Source organism: Hypanus sabinus, chromosome 2, assembly GCF_030144855.1.
Source record: "Hypanus sabinus isolate sHypSab1 chromosome 2, sHypSab1.hap1, whole genome shotgun sequence".
NCBI lineage: Eukaryota > Metazoa > Chordata > Chondrichthyes > Myliobatiformes > Dasyatidae > Hypanus > Hypanus sabinus.
In genome coordinates, this window is record NC_082707.1 from 45,858,674 (window position 1) to 45,880,068 (window position 21,395).

The window sequence follows — 21,395 nt, forward strand, 5'->3', positions numbered from 1 at the left end:
GCCATGAGATCATTTCAGGATGATGTTTCACCATGGTTTCACTTTTAAAATTTCAGATGGCATCAGCCTCATGAATTATAACAGTGCAATTAATTATACCGGACTTGGTCAATCACTATAAGTCTAACTTTTATTTAATTTTCTCTTTGTTGATGATCCACTTTAAGTCGAAAACTACAGCAGATTCCAGTTAATTGGGATACATCGAGACGATATATTTTGCCCCAATTAAGTGCCTGCACCACTTATCCAGTTTCATGGAAATATTTAAAATGTATAAAAAAGACCAACTACCATTTAACTGAGTAGCTAATTATATATTTAAATGAAACAGCAAATTAGACACTACCAATATTACTACAGTGTATTTGTAATGGTTACCAATGGAGGAATTTATTGAGTATATGCTAGCATAGTACTCGATTGATAAGCTGTCCTTTCTTGGCCTCTTAAGGCATCAAGTTTAATGCTTTTCCCAATAACCAACAATTTCTTTTTATCAGTACTTAATGTATTATGTAATCTATTGCTTTCTTTGAACCTGATAGTATTGCATGTTTGAAGCAAAGGGAACCAACCAGCATGGCATGATTTTAAAAAAAGGTCTGCTTCATCAGCATTGTAGATATCATCTGCACAAAATTTTGAAGCAAGACGGAGTTTTATAAATTTCTATGTTTCCGAACTTAGAGTCAGCACTACCTTTCTTGCCGTGCTTTCTTGAATTTAATGTGATGCCTACATTTCCCTTGAGACAACCAATCATCTGCTGCTTTACAATTTCTGTGCTTGGCATCTTAGCTAGCTCCTAGTACTTGCTTTTTACATTGGTACACTGAGATGCACACCTTGTTTAGTTACAATGGATAACCATTGATTGAGGGCCACTTCAACATCTGGATCCTTGCCTTCATGCTTTCTTGTTTGGGATGTTTTCTGTTGTCCCTTGTATAATGCCCATTCATCTTGCAGTTTATTTGCAAATGTATCAAGCATGCAATTATAGATTTTGGCACTCCAGTTATCTCTGCCAGCTGACGATGAAAGCTGTTAGGCTGATGAGTTTTAATTTGGTCCAGTAGGGTAATCTTTCAGCTGATCTTCAATGTTTTCATGGCAATTCTCTCATATTTTTTAAAGTCAAAATAAAAGGAAAAATTAGCAAAAATCGCTGCTTTTTTGAATTGGCATCCATTGACGTAAATGGATAACATAATGCAAGCACATGCAACTGTTCGCTCTAAGCACAGTAGAGTGTCTGACAGCCGCATAAGTGTAAGTGACTAACCATCATCTGCCTCAGTTAAGCCGCATAGGGTCACAAATAATCAAAGGGGTCCCAGCAATTTTCTCAATTTGTTGTTCTTTAAGAGTTGATGGCCCAATTAATGAGTCCACTGTATTGTCTCCTCTATGTATTTAACCTGATTTCTGTATATTTTGAAAATCAGAGTGTTGTTATTTATCCCATTTTTATGTCTGACCACTCTTCTATGGAATATATTCATTGGAAGGTTGAGCTTGAGCATCATTCAAAGAATGAACAAAACCACACCAACCTATTGTACCTTATTATTATCAAAATGGAGTTGTATTTTAGATAGGATTATATGTAGAATTAATATCTGTCAATACTATTTGAAATAGTACATTGCTATCAAATGTGTCTCTTTTACAGTTGAAGATTGCCTTTACCTTGGACAAAGAGACAGGAATGCCTCAAGGATGCTATGTTTATCAATATAAAGACAGCAACAAGTAAGATATCCTTATTATAAATAATATTTTAAAGAAATTTCAGTTTCATAATTAAGTCCCTTTTGTCAATTTTATGTTATCTGCTAAGATGCGCTAAAAGGCTAGGACTAAATATGAAGCACTTCACTTTGCTTTTTTTCCCAGATATTTTTAATAAAGTATGTTATAGTGCAGTAATATAGCACATTGTTGTCATTGGGAGAGTTTTTGTTATTGCTTCTTTTCATCATAAGAAACAAGAATAATAACAAAACAAATAAATTTTAACTTAGGGAGAAAACATAGATTGCACAAATCTTGGATATCAAGGTTGAGTGCTGTGTCTCACTGAAATGTAGCTTAGACCTACTTCACCTGACAGCGCCATTCAACCTGAGGGCTTTTCATTTCATCGGGTGGATCTTACATTGTTCTCAGGCAAACTTAGAGGTGTATGCTTCTTAATCAACTCCTTGTTCTTGGACGTGATGTTGAGTTCCTGCCCACCCAACTTGGCATATCTAGTGGTGAAGTGTCGCCCATACTACCTGTCACAGGAGTTCACTTCAGCTATCCTAATGGCAGCTTACATCCTACCTCAAAACAGACACAAAGCTTGCACTCAATAAACTATATTTAGTTGTTAGCAGCCTTAAAATGGGATGTCTAGAGGCCCTTTCCATCATCACCAGATACCTCAACCAGGTTAACTTCAAGAGTGCGTTACCAAAATACTACCACCACGTCTCCTGTCCAACCAGCGGCCCAAACACCCTGAATCATTGCTGCACAACCATCAAAAATGTCTACTGAGCATCCCTCATCAGACCACCAGGCTATGTTCCTACTCCCTGTATACAACAGAGGCTGAAACTGGAGAATCCAGAACAGTAAGTTACATGCAGTCTGGTTGTGGAAACAGATGAGATTTTATGTGATTGCTTTGAATCAGTAGACTGGTCCAGACTCAGCTGCAGTCTAGATGACGATGTCACTATCATCACAGATTTTATTAGCAAGTGTGTTGAAGACTATATACCAAAGAGAACAATCTTGGTGTTTCAAACTGGAAACATAGCTGAACCAGGAAATCCACTCTCTTCTGAAATCTAGGTTGGCAGCATCAAATCAGGTAACGATGACCTTTTTAAGAAATCAAGATATGACTTCTGTAAAGCTATAGAAAATAGTATATAGGAGACAGTATCAGCCCAAATCATTCTCAGTCCAGCTGTCAGCTGTGGCAGGACTTGCATAGTGGATTGGGTTACAAAATATAGTCAGAAAGCACCGCCAACAGCAGAGCATCCCTTCCTGATGAACTTAACACCTTCTATACAGGTTTTGAACAGAAGAAATCCTGACACTCTCCAATCCATCTGACTGTACGGTCACCGTTGTGGACGTAACATCACACATTGTGATGGTATACTCACAGAAAGCACTGGTCTGGATTGTGTCCTTGGCCGTGTCCTTAGATCATGCACTGATCAGGTTGTTTCCCCCGAATTCCAGATCCTGGGAGTTAATGCATCCCTCAGCAACTACTCTGCCTGTGACTGCAAGAAATTGCAGAGAGTTGTGAACACAGTTCAGCACATCACTGGACTCTCCTCCATTGATGAATTCTGTCTATACTTCTCATTGCCTCGGTTAAACAGCCAGCATCTTCAAGGAGCTCTCCTGTCTGGATACTTTCTCTTTTCCCCTCACCCAATCTGGAAAAAGATATGAAGGTCTGAAAGCACTTACAACCAGGATCAATGATACCTTTTATCCCATTGTTATCAGACTCTTAAACAAACCTCTTGTACGATAAGATGGACTCTTGGCCTCACAATCTACTTAAATATGATCTTGCACTTTATCATTTATCCTCAATGCACTTTTCAGTAGCTTTATTCTGCATTATTATTGTTTTCCCTTATTGTAGCTCAATGCACTGTGTAATGATTTGATCTGCATAAACTATGCAAGGCAAGTTTTTCCACTATATCTTGATATGTCTGAAAATAATAAATCAATACCACTATAATTTGCCCAGCCATAAGAGAAGGTGATAAAAGAGAAAAGATTATATTCCACCTGCATCATAATAAATCCAAGCAGTGATATATCCTGAATAAAACAGTTGGGGCCCCAGTACCTTTTCCTTGTATTCTTTCATCCTAAACTGCTCAAGTGGCCAAGCATGCTCCTGTAATTGCTTTGTGTGCAGAATAGCCTACAAATGAAATTAGTAATATTGCATATAATTTTTATATATAGTTTGCAATTAATCTGGTACAGTAAAGTAAGAACAACTATTATGTACAAAAGCACAGTTGAGGTTTCTACCTATAGACTGTTATTGACCATAAAAAAAGAGTGCAAACTGCAGAGTTCAAAGCATGCAAACACAGTGAACCATCATACCAAAAACATGAACTAGAGTATAATTTCACATTTTTGGAGAGTAATATTTAAAAATAATATATTACTGCAAAACTATTAATATACAGTAGTTGTAAATGCAACTTTTGTGCTTACTACTTTTACGTTGTCAATAGTAAGTACATAAGACCATAAAATAATGAAACCCTGTATAATTTGCATGTATTAAAGAGGATAATGAAATTTTACTTAAAATGCTATTTAGATTTGGCATACAATAGTATAATATTTAGGACCTTCATTGTGCACTTTTCTTTCACTTGGCGTCCTCAAGGTAATCTTACATGTTATTGTTACTCTTTTCAGTGGTACAGTGGATTCCAGTTAATTGGGAAACATCAGGACCAGCACATTTTTGCCCAATTAAGCAGCTGCCCCAATTGGTCAAATTTTCATGGAAATAGTTAAAAAGGTATTAAACAGAAAGACAAACTGAGTAACAAATTATGTATTTAAATGAAATACATAATAAATTGGAACACTACTAATACTACAGAACTATAAAACTGTATTAGTTCCTAAGAGTAATTGACAGATGAATTCATCCAGTGTATGCAAAGAAAAGAATCAGCGCAGACACCAATTGCATATAATGGACTGCCCTTATACAAAGCTATCAATGATTATATCCTCCAGATCATCATTTTCATTGCAACATTCAAGATGATTGGCAGTACCTTCTTTGTAGTTCCTATCTTGCTAAAGTAGTGAAATAATTTCATTTTCACTCCCAGCCATTTCTGGCATCACCAAACCTGAATGCCTGAAACCACAAAACAGTTTGAAATTGTCTTACTGCTTATTTCTAGCCAACCATCAGTGACAAAAATCACACACAACTGATTTAAAAACTGATCGCTCTAAACATGATGTAACGTCTAACACAAGTGCGCACGACTGACACAAGTTAGGACCTGTTTGGCAAGTGTGCTGCCTCAATTAAACAGCATAGTGATCCAACACGGCAAAGGGGATCCTGGCAATTTTCGCAATTAGTTTTTGTTTTTTAAGAGTTCTTCCAAATAAGCAGCTGCCCTGATTAACTAATGGCCCAATTAAATGGAATCAACTGTTCTTGAAAATTCTTAGCATCTTGTGTGCTAAACAAAATGTAAGCACAATCCTTGTGATGAACATCCATTCAGGTCTTCAAAGGAAACCAAATATTGGGTAATATTAAGCAACTGTACTTTCGATAACAATTGTTATTGTTAGTCCCAGTTAATACGTAAGGGATAGGCTCATTGGACCTAATTTTAAATAGGATTGACAGTAAGGCAAACAGCCATCACTATTATTGAAAATTAATTTCAACAATGCTTTCTCAGGTCTGATTCATAATTAAGAACAAAATATGAAAGTTAATATCAGGGAAACTGAGCATCCTAGAAAGTGCACTGGTTCCTCACCCAGGTTTGGCATCTGAATGCAGTGGCATGAATTTGCGGAAGTTGTCTCCCTGTCCTCTTCGAAGTGCATCAGACGTTAGGGATGGTGCACTCTGGAGTAAATGAATTGTATGAAGTACTGGTCTTGAAATTTTTATTTTGTTTTGTCCTGATGTATTTTTTTGCATGGAATGTCATATCTTCAGCATTTATCTGCTAGAATATTACAAAATGTTTCAAACATTTTCTGTTATTTTTGTTTTTGTGCATCATTTAAATCTAATTTGTACTTCATCCTTTATACTTCCCTGTTTAGATTCCATTCATTGGGGGTCTAATTTTGGTTTGCTGGATTAAAATCACATATGTTGTACTGTATTTCCAACATTCAGTGGAGTACACTTCACAAACATCACTCTGTCTGGAAGACAAGACTACTTTCTGTTGCAAGTGATGACAGTGTGTGTAAAAAGCCTCAAAAGCACTCTGCTGCTGTCAGGAAAGTTTGAGTAACATAGCACTTAAATGTTACCAACTCTGCAGTCCAGATGTGTAGGTTTATGCTTGTGGACGTAACTCAGGTAACCGTAGGACATAGTAAAAATACTCCAGATCATATTATCACACTAATTTGTAACAACTTATATACTGAGAATAATCAGATAATAGATTTTTTTGCACAAGACCTTAAAGAAAGAAGTGAAAAGCCATCAATGTTCTCCAGATGTGGCACTTCATAAGTGAGACAGGTTTATTATTTGTTGGTAATGTTGAAAGTGTTGACCTTAAGATGTTGAAGGACTGGACACGAGGGCAATTTCATCATTTGAGTAGTACCAGGGGAAGAAGGAATAACATTAGTTAGCAAATGTTTTATCAACAAATGTAAACAAGTTGTTGCAAAAACAGATAATTGCTATGTATGTATTATATATGGTTTAAATTGGTTCTTTAAGTACACGTAAACATGATAAAAGACAGTTATGAAATCTGTATTCTGAAGTACTGTTGAACAAGTTATACCACACTGAGACTCTCAGTTTTTAAATACATATAAAGTTGCAGGAGTCACCCACTAATTGAACTGGAAAAACATTAAGTCATGCTGAGTGAAGTGAATAGGTAATTATTATGGTGGGGTTAGTTTTAACTACTGCTGGGTTATTGCACTGATATTTAATTTTTGCAAATATAATATCATTTTTAATCACTGATGAAAATTGTTTGAATTCAAAATACTTAGTTTTTTCCTTTCGTTTTACCCAATTTTAAACTCAAACTTATTTTGCCTGTGTTAGCTTTGTGTACATAATCTTGCATTTGAAGAAACAACTGAAATGTACTGGTTCAGAATATACATTTCAAAAATGAAAGTAACATGTTCTGTAGCTCCTACTCAGGCAGTTTTTCAGTCCAGTGATAAAATGTAAATAGAAAATGCTCAAAACATTCAGGAAGTCAGGTGGCACTTGTAGAGAGAGAAGGTGAGTGAGCATTTCAGGTTGTAGAGCTAAATGATCCATTGCCATGGGTAATGTACTGTTTCACTTGCTCAATAATGGTAATCTGGGGAACTGCTTCTAACACTCAACGTTGAAAGTACATTTATAATCACAGTACATATTGTATATGCAACCATATATTAGGCTGAGATTTATTTTCTTATAGCCATACACAGTAATTCCAAGTAATAGAATCAATGAAAGACCACACCCAACAAGATGGACAAACAACTAATGAGCCAAAGTCAACAAGCTGTGTGCAAATACAAAAAAAATGAGCAAAAAATATCAAATATTCATATATTGCTTTGTGTTGGGCTATCCTTCCTATCTATAAACATTACTTGACATTGTCATAATCTTAGATAATGGAATTCTGTCCAATTTAACAAATTCGGATGTCAGTAATTCCTATTTGTTTCTGTGATTGGGAAGTATAGGCAACAAACTTAGCTGAGACACAAGAGGTCCTACAGATGCTGGAAAACCAGAGCAACTCACACAAATGCTAGAACTCAGCAGGGCAAGTAGCATCTATGGAAAGGAAAGCATCTACTTCTTCAACTTTGCCTTTAATTTCCCTTAAATTCATTTAGTCCATTTCTGACACATCCCTCCCCTTTCTTGATCTTTCTGCCTCCTTCTCTGGAGATGAATTGTTGATCAACATATAAAGCTACTGATTCCCACGGTGACTCTTGACTATACCTTTTCCCAGCTTGTCTCCTGCAAAAATGCTATTCCGCTTTCTTAGTTTCTTTGTCTCTGCTGCATCTGTTCCCAGGATGCCATTTTCTTTTCCAGGACATCAAAGGTAGTCTCCCCCTTCAAAGAACAGGTTTCCCTTCCTCCAACATTGATGCTACCCTTGGCTGCATCTCCTCAATTTCCCCAATATCTGTGCTCTCCCCATCTTCCCATCACCTTAAGGGTGATAGAGTTCCTCTTGTCCTTACCTACCACCCTATCAGCCTCTAAATCCAACACATCCTCCTCTGCAACTTCTGCCATCTCCAAAGTGATCTTACCACCAAACATATCTTTACCTCCCCCCCCCCCCCCCCCACTCCACTTTCTGCAGGGAATGCTTCCTACATGAGTTCCTTGTTTATATTTCCCACAAATCTCCCTCTTGGAACTTATCCCTATAAGCAGCCAAAATGCTACATCTGCCCATTTACCTCCTCCCTCACCTCCATTCAGGGTTTCAAACAGTTCTTCCAGGTAAGGCAACACTTTACCTGCAGATCTGCTGGGGTTGTTGTCTATTGTGTTTCCCGATATGTCTTCCTCTACATTGGTGAGACCCATTGTAAATTGGAGCACTGCTTCCTCGAGCATCTCTGCTCCATCCACCAAAAGCAGAACTTCTAGTGGCCAAATATTTTAATTTTAATTCCCATTCCTGTTCTGACATGTCATTCTATGGCCTTCTCTTGTGCCAAGACGAGGCCACCCTGTGGGTGAAGGAGCAACACTTATGTTCCATTTGCATAACCTTCTATCTGATGGCATGAATATTGATTTCTCCTTCTGGTAAAAAAAAATCCCCTCCCCTCTTCTTCTCTTCCCCTCTCTGGCACCTTGCTTCTTCTTACTTGCCTATCATCTCCAACTTGGTCTCCTCCTCCTTCCCTTTCTCCTATGGTCCACTCTCCTCTGCTGTGAGATTCCTTCCTCTCCAGCCCTTTATCTTACCTATCCACCTGGCTTCACATATCAACCTGTAGCTATCCTCCTTCTCCTACCCACCTTTTTATTTTGGCATCTTCCTCCTTCCTTTCCAGTCCTGAAGAAGGTTCTCGGCTCAAAATATTGATTGTTTATTCTTTTCTATAGATGCTGCCTGACCTGCTGAGTTCCTCCAGCATTTTGTGTGTGTTTTTATAGAAAGGAATAAACAGTCAATGCTTCAGGGCAATAACCTTCATCAGAACTGGAAAGAAAGGAGACAAACGCCAGAAAAAGTAGTTCAGAGGAGGGGAAGGAGTACAACCTGGCAGGTGAGAGGGAGGTTTGTGGCTGGGGGAGGAGGTAATGAAGTGGAGGTGATAAAAGGGCTGAAGAAGAAGGAATCTGGTAGGAGAGGAGTGTAGACAATGGGAGAAAGGGAGGGAGAAGAGGCATCAGAGAGCAGTGATGGGCAGGTGAGGAGAATAGAAGAGGAGCCAGAATAGGGAATGAAAAAATAGAGATGGGGGAAGGGGGAGAAATTAATCAAAAGATAGAGAAATTGATGTTCATGTCATCAGGTTAGAAGCTACCCAGGCAGAATAGGAGATGTTACTCCTCCAATCTGAGAGTGGCCTCATTGTGGCAGCAGAGGAAGCCATCGACCGATATTTCAGAATAGGAAATAGAGTTGAAATGGGAGGCCACTGGGAAATCCTGCAGTTTGTCACAGACAGAGCAATGAATATTGATTGAATATTGGATGAAACTGTCCCCCAGTCTACACCGATGCAGAGAAGTACGCACTGGGAGCATCAGATACAACAGATAACCCCGGGAGACTTGCAGGTGAAGTGTTGCCTTGCCTAAAAGCACTATTTGGGTACTGAGGTCTCTCATCTCTATACTCATTAATGAACTGTGCATAATATTTCTTATGTTAACAGTGGAATATACATAAATGTAAACGAATTTGGTATAAATCTTGCAATATAATGCAGTCTTTCCATGCACCTTGCAATGTGTAATATCCTTTAAGATTGCTCATGAATGTGTATAGTATTTAATTATGTTATTTATAACCTTGGATCAAATTCTTTCCAACATGCACATATGGAAAACAACCCAAGGAAAGTATGGAAACTGTTTTTAGCATGCAGGAAAGACAATTAAACTATCAAATTACAGGGAAAAATGTGGTGTACAGGAAATGTCTGATCAAGAGCATGGCTACTGGCTCTAAAACTCAGCTGAAGTAGATGGAGCTCAAATTTGTGTAATGTGTATTCATCATACTGAAAGTGTATTGCTGAAGTGAGATTGTGGGAAGGGATTTTGGATGGGTTAAAGGAGGATGAGGTGACAAGAATTTAAGTTTAATTACAATAAAAATTCAAACCAATCATTATAAATTCGTTAACACCAAAATAATGTTCTGTCCTGAATCAATTGAAAGCTGGTAATCTTGCAATTCATTCATTTTCCCCTATTCAGTCAATTTTGGCGACCTAGGCTGTATGTAACTTCACCATGGCACTTGATCCTGAGTTTAGAACCGTTCTCAGTTTCTTCATTATTATGACTGCCTGAATCCATCTCTGTGACATTGGCTATCTTGCTGTATTTTATTCCATTCTGTGCTCCACCCTCTGTATGAATTTGCCCTATCTGGACTCAAATTATCAAAATGGCCTCTCATCCTCAATTTTATAACCTGCGCAAACTTACAAGGTTAGCTAACCAAAGTGATATTATGATTTAATTACTAGTTTAATGTAATTATTAGTTGAATTAGTTCAACACAACATCATGGGCCAAACGGCCTGTGCCTGTGCTGTATTGTTCTATGTTAGATGTGAAATTAATCAAATCTATGTTTTCTTTACTAATGTTGCAAAATTATATAGGTTCTATGAAGTTACTGCATAAGACCAAGGGAATTAAAATATTCAGATATTTTATTCAGGATTACGATTTGATGGTTAGAATATATAAGGGGAACTCGTGGATATTCTGAATTTGTATTTTCCTAAGTGGTTTGAGAAATGGGCAGAATCAGACATGATTTGAGAATTAATCAAAGAGCAGAGTGTGAATAAATGAGCAAACACAAAGAAATCTGCAGATGCTAGAAATTCAAACAACACACAGAAAATGCTGGTGGATCACAGCAGGTCAGGCAGCATCTATAAGGAGAAGCACTGTCGACGTTTTGGGCCGAGACCCTTCGTCAGGACGGTGTTGAGCACAGCAAATGGGATTAAACTGTGGAAAAATGTCACATTCTCCTTTTTGTAGAGTCTCTGTTAAATGGTGGGAGATTGGGTAGTATCAGTGTTCGAGGGGACTATGGTGTGCTTATTTACGAGTCGCTAAAGGATAATGTTCAGGTTCTGCAAGTGATAGACCAGTAGGGAAGTCTTATTCCAAAGTCTCAGGCCTTGGTAAGATCGCACCAGCGGTGTTGTGTATGTTTTTGTTCTTTTTATCCGAGAAAGCAAGTATATGACATGGAGTACAGCAAAGACTCATTAGATTGGTTCCAGGGCTAGTGAGATGGCTTTATCAAGAGAAATTGAGTATTTTGGGCTTGTATTCCCTAGAATTTAGAATAATGAGAGGATATCCCAAAAAAAAAACATAAATTCTTGAAGCGTTTTCAAAAATGCCAGGAAAATGTTTTCCCTGCCTGAGATGCAATAAACCATGGAGCTTTATTTCAGAGTAAGGAGTAGGCACTTTAGGATAGAGACAAGGAGACATTTATTCAGTCTACAGCTGGTGAACTCTTGCAATTTTCTACACTGGATAGCTGCAGAAGCTCAGACATTTCTGTTCATTCAAAATACTTCAGTGGATTTCTGATACACTGGTACTTCAGTTAGTGCTCAGAATATTTCCCAGAAATGAGAGCACTTATATCATATCCTAAATTGAAATCAACACTAAAATGAATCATTACAGCAACGTGCATAGAAAGAACGTGAACAGGAATCTGGTGTAAACCCCTGCCAGCTGCTCGTGCTCCCACAGAGAAGAACTGTTCAAAGCTCACTGGGGCAGATTAGGTGCCGTGAGGACTATTCCTGCACAAGCCAGGATGAGTGGCTTTGCTGCTCTGCACTGAGATGAACATAGGACTGCACCTTATTGCACAGTGAGCCTAGATCATTGCCCGAAATTGGCAGTATCACCTCCCTGTGTTTACAGACAGCCCAGATCCAACAGTTTTTCTCTACACCTTCAATTGGATGTGATGAAAGCTGCTGCCTCACTTTCTCTTTGTTTGGCTGTACAGTTCTCCACAGCCCTCAGATTTCTCTATGGTAACAAGCTGAAAAGTGGTTGTTGGCCATTGAGCATGTTACCATAGAGAAGGCTCTGGGCAAGAGAGCTGCGCAGCTAAACAAAGAGAGGGAGACAGCAGCATCCATTCTGCTGAGAGAGCAGGTTCCCGGCACAACAGTGGGAAATGCAGGAGATCATGCCAGGTTCCCAGCATAGCAGCGTGCTCCCTGAGTGATGTCTTAATCAAAACACAGTGTGGTAACAACTAGGGAGTGTTCAGGTGGAAGAACCAAAAGTGTAATACTGAATCAGTGCTCTGCCAGATATTATGAAGTGGGCTATTATGGAAATCAAGAAGTTTGGTGCAAAAATGATGCCAAGGTTGCAGATCATAATCTTGATGAATAGCAGGGCTAACTTGAATGACCATGTTACCCACTCCTGTTCTTACATGTTCTCGCATTTAAGGAGCTTTTCTTAGTATGTGTGTCTGGGATGGCTGTTGATGTAAATATTTCATACAAGACCCCATTTAATTAAAATGAATAATCTGGTCAAGATGGTGCTGAGCAGCATTGTACATGATGTCATTGCTCAGACAGGAATCGGAGAGTTAGGGTTATAAATTATGAGGTGCAGGAGCCACTGTTCAGGTCAAGTTGGCACTGAGTTGTGATGTCCATCAATGCCAAGGTTCAGACTGGGTTTGCTTTTTTTTTAGGTTCATAGGGATGCTTTAGAAAACAGCATGGGGAGGTAGGGGTCAGGTTAGGGTTTAGGGGCCGGGATGAGGGAGAATGAAGAGAGTTGGGAGCAGGAGCCTGTGTTCGGACTCCAGGATGAACTGCTCTGCAGTCACAGGTCAGCGATCCGGAGGTCAGGTTGGATTAAGTTGGCAGGCCATGAGGAGACCAGGTCAGTAGACAAGGCAGACAGCATAGCAGGAAGCGAGGAAAGATTGTTGGATTAACTTGTATTAATTCATTTCATTTCAAGATGTTGACAGGGAAGGCAGATGAACTTGGGGCATGGATAGCTTCATTGGATTGGAATATTATAGTCATTACGGGAAATAGCCAAGGGAGGGACAGGACTGGCAGCTAAATGTTTAACAGTACAAGCACTATAAGTGGGCTTAAGGTGAAGGGGAGAGAGGAGTTAAATTTGCATTTCTAATCACAACAGTAACTTGAGATAAAATTTTTGACTGCTTGCTCAATGAGGCTGCATGGGTGGAGCTAAAAATGAGAAGGGGACGGTCACTTTGTTGTTATTGTACTATTCCCTTTACAGGTAATGGGAACAAAATGCAGCGTTAGCTCAGAGGACTGCAAGAGTGATTGCTCTGTTATAGTTGGAGGTTTTAGCTTTCCTAGTAAATTCTGAGTCTTCCATACTGCTAAGGGCTTAGATGGGATGGAATTTGTTAGGTGCGATTAGGAAGGAAAGGGACAGATCTGGTTAAGTTAAAGTTCTAAGTTGAGGTGATCTTGTGCCACACTATTTAAGCTAATAACACCTAATCCCTTCCACCTTGACATGGTCCATATTCCTCTCTTCTCTGGATGTTCATGTGCCTATCTAACATCCTCATAAATTTTATATTGGAACAGATAAGTCCCCGCCATTCAAACTACTACCTGGTTTGGCTAACCTTTCCTTATAGCACCTGTCCTGTAATCCAGGCAACCTTTTCTGCAACCTTTCCAGAGCTTCCACATCCAGGATGAATGTAATGGCAGGGTGCTGTTTTAACCTTTAGCCAGAGCAGTTCCATGCTGTAAGTAGGATAAATTTTGGTTTGAAAGAAATGATCAGGAAGTTTTGAGAGATGGGAGTGAAACCAGAATGGAAACACATAGAAGTTGGTTATATAGATAGTAGCTGTACAGTATAAACAGATGAAGTCAAGTCAAATCACTTTTATTGTCATTTCGACCATAACTGCTATGTACAGTACATAGTAAAAATGAGAATGTTTTTGAGGACCATGGTGTTACATGACACAGTACAAAAACTGGACTGAACTACGCAAAAAAAAAGCTACACTAGACTGCGGACCTACCCAGAACTGCATAAAGTGCACAAAAACAGTGCAGGTGCAATTTCCAAACCAGGCAGTGATGCAGCTGCTCAGGATGCTCTCAATACAAGCCCTGTAGAATGTGAAGAGGATGGGAGGGTGGGAGATGGACTTTCCTCAGCATTCGCAGAAAGTAGAGACACTGCTGGGCTTTCTTTGCTATGGAGCTGGTGTTGAGGGACCAGGTGAGATTCTCCGCCAGGTGAACACCAAGAAATTTGGTGCTCTTAACGATCTCTACCGAGGAGCCGTCAATGTTCAGTGGGGAGTGGTTGCTCCGTGCCCTTAATATTGTAGAGACAATGTTAAGATGTGGAATGTAAATCTAGAAGTTGAGGCCCAAAAGTCAAACTGTGATTAGCCAGTCCTATGGTTAAGAATTAGAGGTCAAACCCATGATCTGCCAGTCCTGGGATCCCTAAAGTCATGTCAGCAGGTGCTGAGGATGGAGATCAGAGATCCCCAGGTTGGTGAGTCCCATTTGAGAGGTCTGTACAGGCAGGAGCCACGAGGGCCTGTGAACCCCAAGTCATTGGGATTAGAGGTGTAAGCAAGCCTGTAAGTTGATGCCTGGCAGGCCAAACCCTTGATTGGCAAGTCCTGGCTTGATATCTGGAGGGCAATGAAGTCCAGTTTGCAAAGATGGAAGTTAAGTCCAGAGATGTCTAGAGGTAGAAGTCTGAAGGCCAATGCTCCTGGGGCATCTTGTCTGCAGGTCTGAGGCCCAGAGGCTGTCTGTTTTGGACTATAAAACAGATTGAAGGCCTCTGTGTGTGTGTGTGAGTGGGTGGATGGGAGTGGGGCTTGTTTTGCTGTTGTTATCTTGTTTTCTTTTGTTGTTGCTGCTTGTGTTGTTCCACTGAAGATTGAGGGCATGCTATGTTGATTCTAGACTGTGTAGTGACACTTGCAGGCTGTCACCAGCACATCCTTGGGTGTTTAGGTTGTTTGGTATGTTGTGATGTACACCATAGAACACTACAGCACAGTACAGGCCCTTCAGCCCTCCATGTTGTGCCGACCCATATAATCCTTTAAATAAAACCTGATAAAGAAACCTGAATCTGGAAGTGCGGAAAGTAAACAAACAATATTGGGGTAAAATTGGCCACTAACAACAGAGTTTGAAAATACCTGAGTACTACAAAATGCTGGCATCTACATCAACTCCCTCATTGCAATCTTCATTAAGGTCAACTGGTCAATCTACAGCCTTCAAGAGTGCCAGCAACAAGCCTCATAACAGATGGAAAAACATAAAATGTGTGATTATGATTCAGAATTATAGTAGCCACAAAGGAAGATTAATCTGTATTAATCTCAACAATCTGGGAGCGGCCATTGTTGGAGTGGGAGGCTTTGGCTCAACAAGCTTTGGTGAGAATAGGAGGAGACTCTAGATAAGTTTCTAGAAAGTCTATTTTTCCTCTTTCTTTGTCATTTGGACTAGAGTATTGAGAATGGATCCAGGACTAGAGGTATGTCCTTTGTGTGAGGTATAGGATCTCCAGGGAACTCCAGACTCTTTGATAACTACATCTGCATGAAGTGCATCAAGCTGCAGCTCCTTAGAGAACATGTTAAGGGGACCACAAAGAAAGACAGGCAGATGATAGGCAAAATTGTATTCAATGGTATGAGCTGAAGCATAACATGGGGGCAAGATCTAAAAAGGTATTGAAAACAGGACTGAAGAGATTGTACTTGAATGCATGCAATATACAGAATAAGGTAGATGATCTTGTAGCACAGTTAAAGATTGGCAGGTATGACATTGTGGGTATCAGGGCAGGAAGAAGATAATTGGGAGCTTAACATCCAAGGATACACATTGTATCAAAAGGACAGGCAGGTAGACGGATGGGGTGGGTGGATCTTTTGGTAAAATATGAAATTAAATTCTCAGAAACAGATGACATAGGACTGGAAAAATTGTTCTTGCATTGGAGAGGGTCCAGAGGAGGTTCACAAAAATGATTCTAGGAATGAAAGAGTTAACATATGAGGAGCATTTGATACCTCTGGGGCCTGCACTCTCTGGAGTTTAGAACAATGAGTGAGGGGGAGATCTCATTGGAACCTTCCAAGTGTTGAAAGGCCTAGATAGAGGGGATGTGGAAAGATTTTTTCTATTGTGGAGGGCACGGTCTCAGCATAGAGGGACATCCATTTAGGACAGAAATGAGGAGGAATTTCTGTAGCTAGAATCTGTGGAATTCATTGTCATGTTCAGCTGTGGAGGCAACATCATTGGATATATTTAAAGCAGAGGTTGGTAAGTTCTAGATTAGTCAGTGTGTCAGAAGTTACCAGAGAAACCAGGAGTTGAGAGGGATAATAAATCAGCCATGATGGAATGATGGAGCAGACTCGATGGCCGAATGTCCTAATTCTGCTCCTATGTCTTGTGGTCTAAATTATGAATCTTTTATTCTGCATTGTCTGCAATAGGATTTGAGCTTGTGTATGCTTAAACTGTGAGTTACTCACAAAATTCCACGATATTGTCTTGTATAGAAGTAGATTAAAGTAATTTAGTCCCGTTGCAGTTCTTTGATTATTAGATTTAAGAAGGTGCTCTATCATAATCAAGTTTTTGCAATAACATACCAGTTAAATCATCATCACAAATGTTGAAGTAATGATGCAGCCAAGAATTGTTGTTCTCAAGACATGTCTTCCTACATTTTAGCAACACCAGACAGAAGTTTTACATTGTAGTCTGCATTGAACTGTGGAAAAATTTTGTCCAATTTTGAGGGATACTGAACCAAGAAAAAATTGTCCTGTTAGTCACTTGTTGTCTTTGGCTTACATGTTTCTGAAAGGAAAACACTTCATCCATGATCAGCAGTGTTCTCTAATCAGACGTGGCACGTTGATTTCATGAATCAGTGCTTAAATGAGTTAGCTAATTGTACTTTGGCTTTAAGTATTAACACATACTGTATTTCCAAAACAGAAAATCCTTTCCCTGAGGCACATCAGTTTATGAGCTCAGCTAGTTTTACTCTAACAGAATCAAGTGTCACTGTCAAGAACATGGATTGTTGCTCCATTTTAGGACACTGACAAGCTCTTTAATGTTTGCAAGAAAATTGCATTATTTATCATAAATTTACTTTGCATTTCTGAAGATTGCATTACCTTATTCTTTGTTGTAGTGTTCTCTAGTGTAATTTGAGGCGGATGTCGCATAGTAGTGAGTTGTCCTCTTACTTTTGTAAAGGTGTTGTCTCCTATAATGAACTTGAGCCACTATGCCCATGTGTGATAGCAACAGTATTCCAAATCGTTTTCCAGGAACTCCTGCAATCTCTTGCCAAACAATAGAAGGGGAACTAGGAAAATGTAGTGTGTGTTTCAAGAGCACTGATACAGGAATAGCAAGACAGTACAAGGGGAAAAATATTACCGTCTAATTCGCACGGTGTCGGATGAATCATTTGTGTACCGGGATCTGAGGTGTTAATGCCCATGGTATTATAGGGAAGATACTAGCATGAATAGAAGCCAGAAGTAAGGGAATGCTTTATGATTGCTCTACTAGATAAATACATATAAAGCTCTAAATTATATACATGGATGTTGGACATGCTAAATGGTACTACGTTATTACAAATGATACCTGTGTTCGTATACATTGTTCACTGAAGTAACAGACTTTAAAGCAATTTTAGTCATTATTTTAGCAGCAACTCATGCAAAACATACAAGCTTTCACACATAGGACTTGGTCAAAAAAGGAAGAAGACATTAAGTGACATAGAGATGTCCAGGAAGGACTGTAGGATTGTGGTTGTCTATGGCGGAGTAATTGAAATAGAATATCTTAAACATTGTAATGAGTTGAAGGAAGTTGCAGAGATAAGAAGGACATGTGATTTGAAGTATTTGAAAGCCAGGATAAGAATTGTAAAAAACTAAATTATTTATTCAAGACATATATACACTTGTTACTACAAATGATGGGAGAATAGGACACATGATAATTTAGAACATGGAGAGGATTGCTTCGGATTACCTTAAGTTTATAGAGATGGAAATCTCAGTAGTGGTACATTAGAATGGTGGAATGGCCAAATATAGAGAGTATAATGACATGGTTGAACTGGAGGTAAAGGATAGGCTGTAGATAAAATAAGGAGATGGTTGAAAATAGCTTTTGGACACGTGCTAGGTAATAGTGTTGGAATGTGTTGAGGCCCCATTGCTTGTGGTTCTCTGGATAGTTAAGAATAAAATTAAATGACTGTAGACTAATTCAGCTGTCTGATAGTCAAGAGATACAGTATTGTGTCAGAATCTGGTTTCTTGTCACCATCTTATATGAGGTGAAATTTGTTGTTTCATGGAAACAGTCCATTGCAAAGACATAAAATTATTATAAATCACACAGTAAATAAATAGCGTAAAAGTAAAGGAAAATATGAGGTGGTCTTTATGGGTTCATGGACTACTCAGAAATATGATGGTGAAGCGGAAGATGCTGTTCCTGAATCATTGAGTGTAGGTCTTCAGGTCCCTGTACCTCTTCCTTGAAAGTAATAAAGATTTAAAAATTACAGGTTAGGTCTGTATGTCACACGTACATCGAAATATTGAAACATACAATGAATGCATTGTTTTGCATCAATTACCAACACAGTGCTGAGGGCAGCCTGCAAGTGTTGTCACACTTCTGCCACCAACATAACATGATCCTAACTCACTAACTCAAACCCTACGTATAGAGATAGAGGTAGAGATACTGGCGTGCCTTCTTTGTGATTGCATCAATGTGTTGGGATCAAGACAGGTCTTCCAAAACATTGATGCCCAGAAATTTAAAGCCACCCACTTGTTCTACCACTGCCCCCTGAATGAGGACGTGCATGTTTTCCTGGCTTCCCAATCCTGAAGTCTGCAATCAATTCCTTGGTCTTGCTGTCACTTATTATGATGTCATTGTTACAGCAACCAGCCAATCTATCCCTGTCCAGTACACTACCTCATTGCATACTGTGTTTGTCCCAACTACAGCGGTGTCGTACACAAACTTATAAATGGTGTTTGAAGTATGTTCAGCTACACAATCGTGCATTGAGAGAAATTAGAGCAGTGGCTCATATATTGTTGAAGTGCACCTGTGGTGATTGTCAGCAAGGAGAAATTACAACTGGCCTTTATGACTAGTCTTCTGATGAGGAAGTTGAGTATCCACTTGCAAAGGGAGATACAGAGGCCCAGGATTAGAAGTGATAATGAGGTGATTAATACTGGTATTGAATGTTGAATTATAATTGAGAAATGACAGTCTGTTGTACTCTATTTTTTTGCTTTTGTCTGCGTGCTTCATGCTAGATTGGAGAGCAAGTGAGATTGCATCTGCTGTAGACCTGTTGTGGTACATAGAATGCAGCAGGTCCAGATCCTTGCTCAGAAAGTGGTTATTTTTAGCTATAACCATCCTCTCAATGCACTTCATTATGGTGGATCTGAGTCTTACTAGTTGAGGCAGCTCATCCTGCTATTCTTGAGCACTGGTATGATTGCTGCCCCTTTGAAACAGGTAGGAATTTCAAACCATGGGGTGAGAGATTGAAGATGTCCTTGAACAAAGTAAATTTATTATCGAAGTAAGTGTATGTTACCATATACTGCCTTTAAATTCATTTGCTTGCAGGCATTTGAGGAAAAGCAAAGAAATACAGTAAAATTTTACAAAAAAGGTCATTCATAAACAAAGACTGATGAACAACCAATGTGCAAATAAAAATAATACTGAGAACATGAGTTGCAAACTGACCTTGAGAGTGAGTTTTTAAGTCATATATCAGTTCAGAATAGTAGTGACTGAAATTATTCACGCCAGTTCGAGAACCTGATCCAAACACACCAGGCAGTGGGTTGGCACAGGTTTTCAGTACCTTGGCAGGTATGGTGTCAGGACCTGATGCCTTGTGGGGGTTCATGTTCTTGAACAAAGTTCTGATGCTGGCTTCTGAGACAGAGATCACAGGGTTGCAGGATGTCATGGGGATTCGTGTACTGTTATTCTCCCTTTCAAAGCAGACATGAAAGCCATCAGTAAATGGAGCATTGCTGCCACTTGTGCTGTTAGATTTCACCTTATAATGGCATGCAAACTCTACCAAACCTGTGGTATGTAATTTCACATGTAATTGCCTTTTCGCTCTCACAGTGGCCTTCCATATGTCTTACCTAGACTTCTTATAGGATTCTGGATCACTGACCTTGAATGCAACCAATTTAGCCTTCAGCATACTGCGAATCACCTGGTTTAATCAGGGTTGTGGGTTTATAAAGACTTGCTTTGCTGTCAAAGGCATACACTCATCTACACAGGTCTTGATGTAGTTGGTAATGACAAAAGACAATAGGTGCAGGAGTAGGCCATTCAGCCATTAGAGCTAGCCACGCCATTCAATGTGATCATGGCTGATCATCCACAATCAGTACCCCGTTCCTGCCTTCCCCCCATATCCCTTGACTCCATTATCTGTAAGAGCTCTAACTTACTCTTTCTTGAAAGCATCCACTACCTTCTGAGGCAGAGCATTCCATAGATCCACAACTCTGGGTGAAAAAGTTTTTCCTGAACTCTGTTCTAAATAGCCTACCCCTTATTCTTAAACTGTGGCCTCTGGTTCTGGAACACCCCCAACATCGGGAACATGTTTCCTGCCTCTAGCATGTCAAATCCCTTAGTAATCTTATATGTTTCAATCAGATCCCCTCTCATCCTTCTAAATTCCAGTATACACAAGCCCAGTCGCTCCAATCTTTCAACATATGACAGTCCCGCCATCCCGGGAATTAACCTCGTGAACCTACACTGCACTCCCTCAATATGACCATGCCATATTCATTCAGAACTGAATATGGTCTAGTTCTGTAAACACTCCTCCATCTCCCTTGACCGTACCTTTGCAGTACTCACCATTGGTATGGAGAAATTTCTTTAGCCAAAGGGTGGTGAATTTGTGGAATTTGTTGCCACATCAGCAATGATGGAATGGCGGAGCAGACTCGATGGGCCAGATGACCTAATTCATCTCCTATGTCTTATGGTCTTATGATGCTGTGGGCTTCAGTCTCACTTGTATGCTGGGAGTAGAAATGCAGCCAAGTGCAAAGTGAAGGAGTGGGGTGAAAAGGTAAGCATTGTTGATCCTGCTGTAGCAGTGATTGAGTGTGTTGGCTCCTCTGGTTCTGCAGGTGACATATGGATGGTAGTTTGTCAGCAACATCTTCAAGCTGGCCTGGTTCAAGTCCTCTGTGATGATTGGG

General features: G+C 39.5%; 1 protein-coding gene across 1 annotated transcript in view; it reads left to right on the forward strand.

The window, feature by feature from the left end:
* The window catches only part of dis3l2 (DIS3 like 3'-5' exoribonuclease 2), a 307,738-nt gene that overhangs the window by 200,373 nt on the left and 85,970 nt on the right, over positions 1–21,395 (forward strand). The window contains exon 14 of the mRNA XM_059945389.1: positions 1,679–1,758. Coding sequence (XP_059801372.1) covers positions 1,679–1,758 — 80 coding nt within the window. The remainder of the gene's footprint in view (positions 1–1,678; positions 1,759–21,395) is intronic.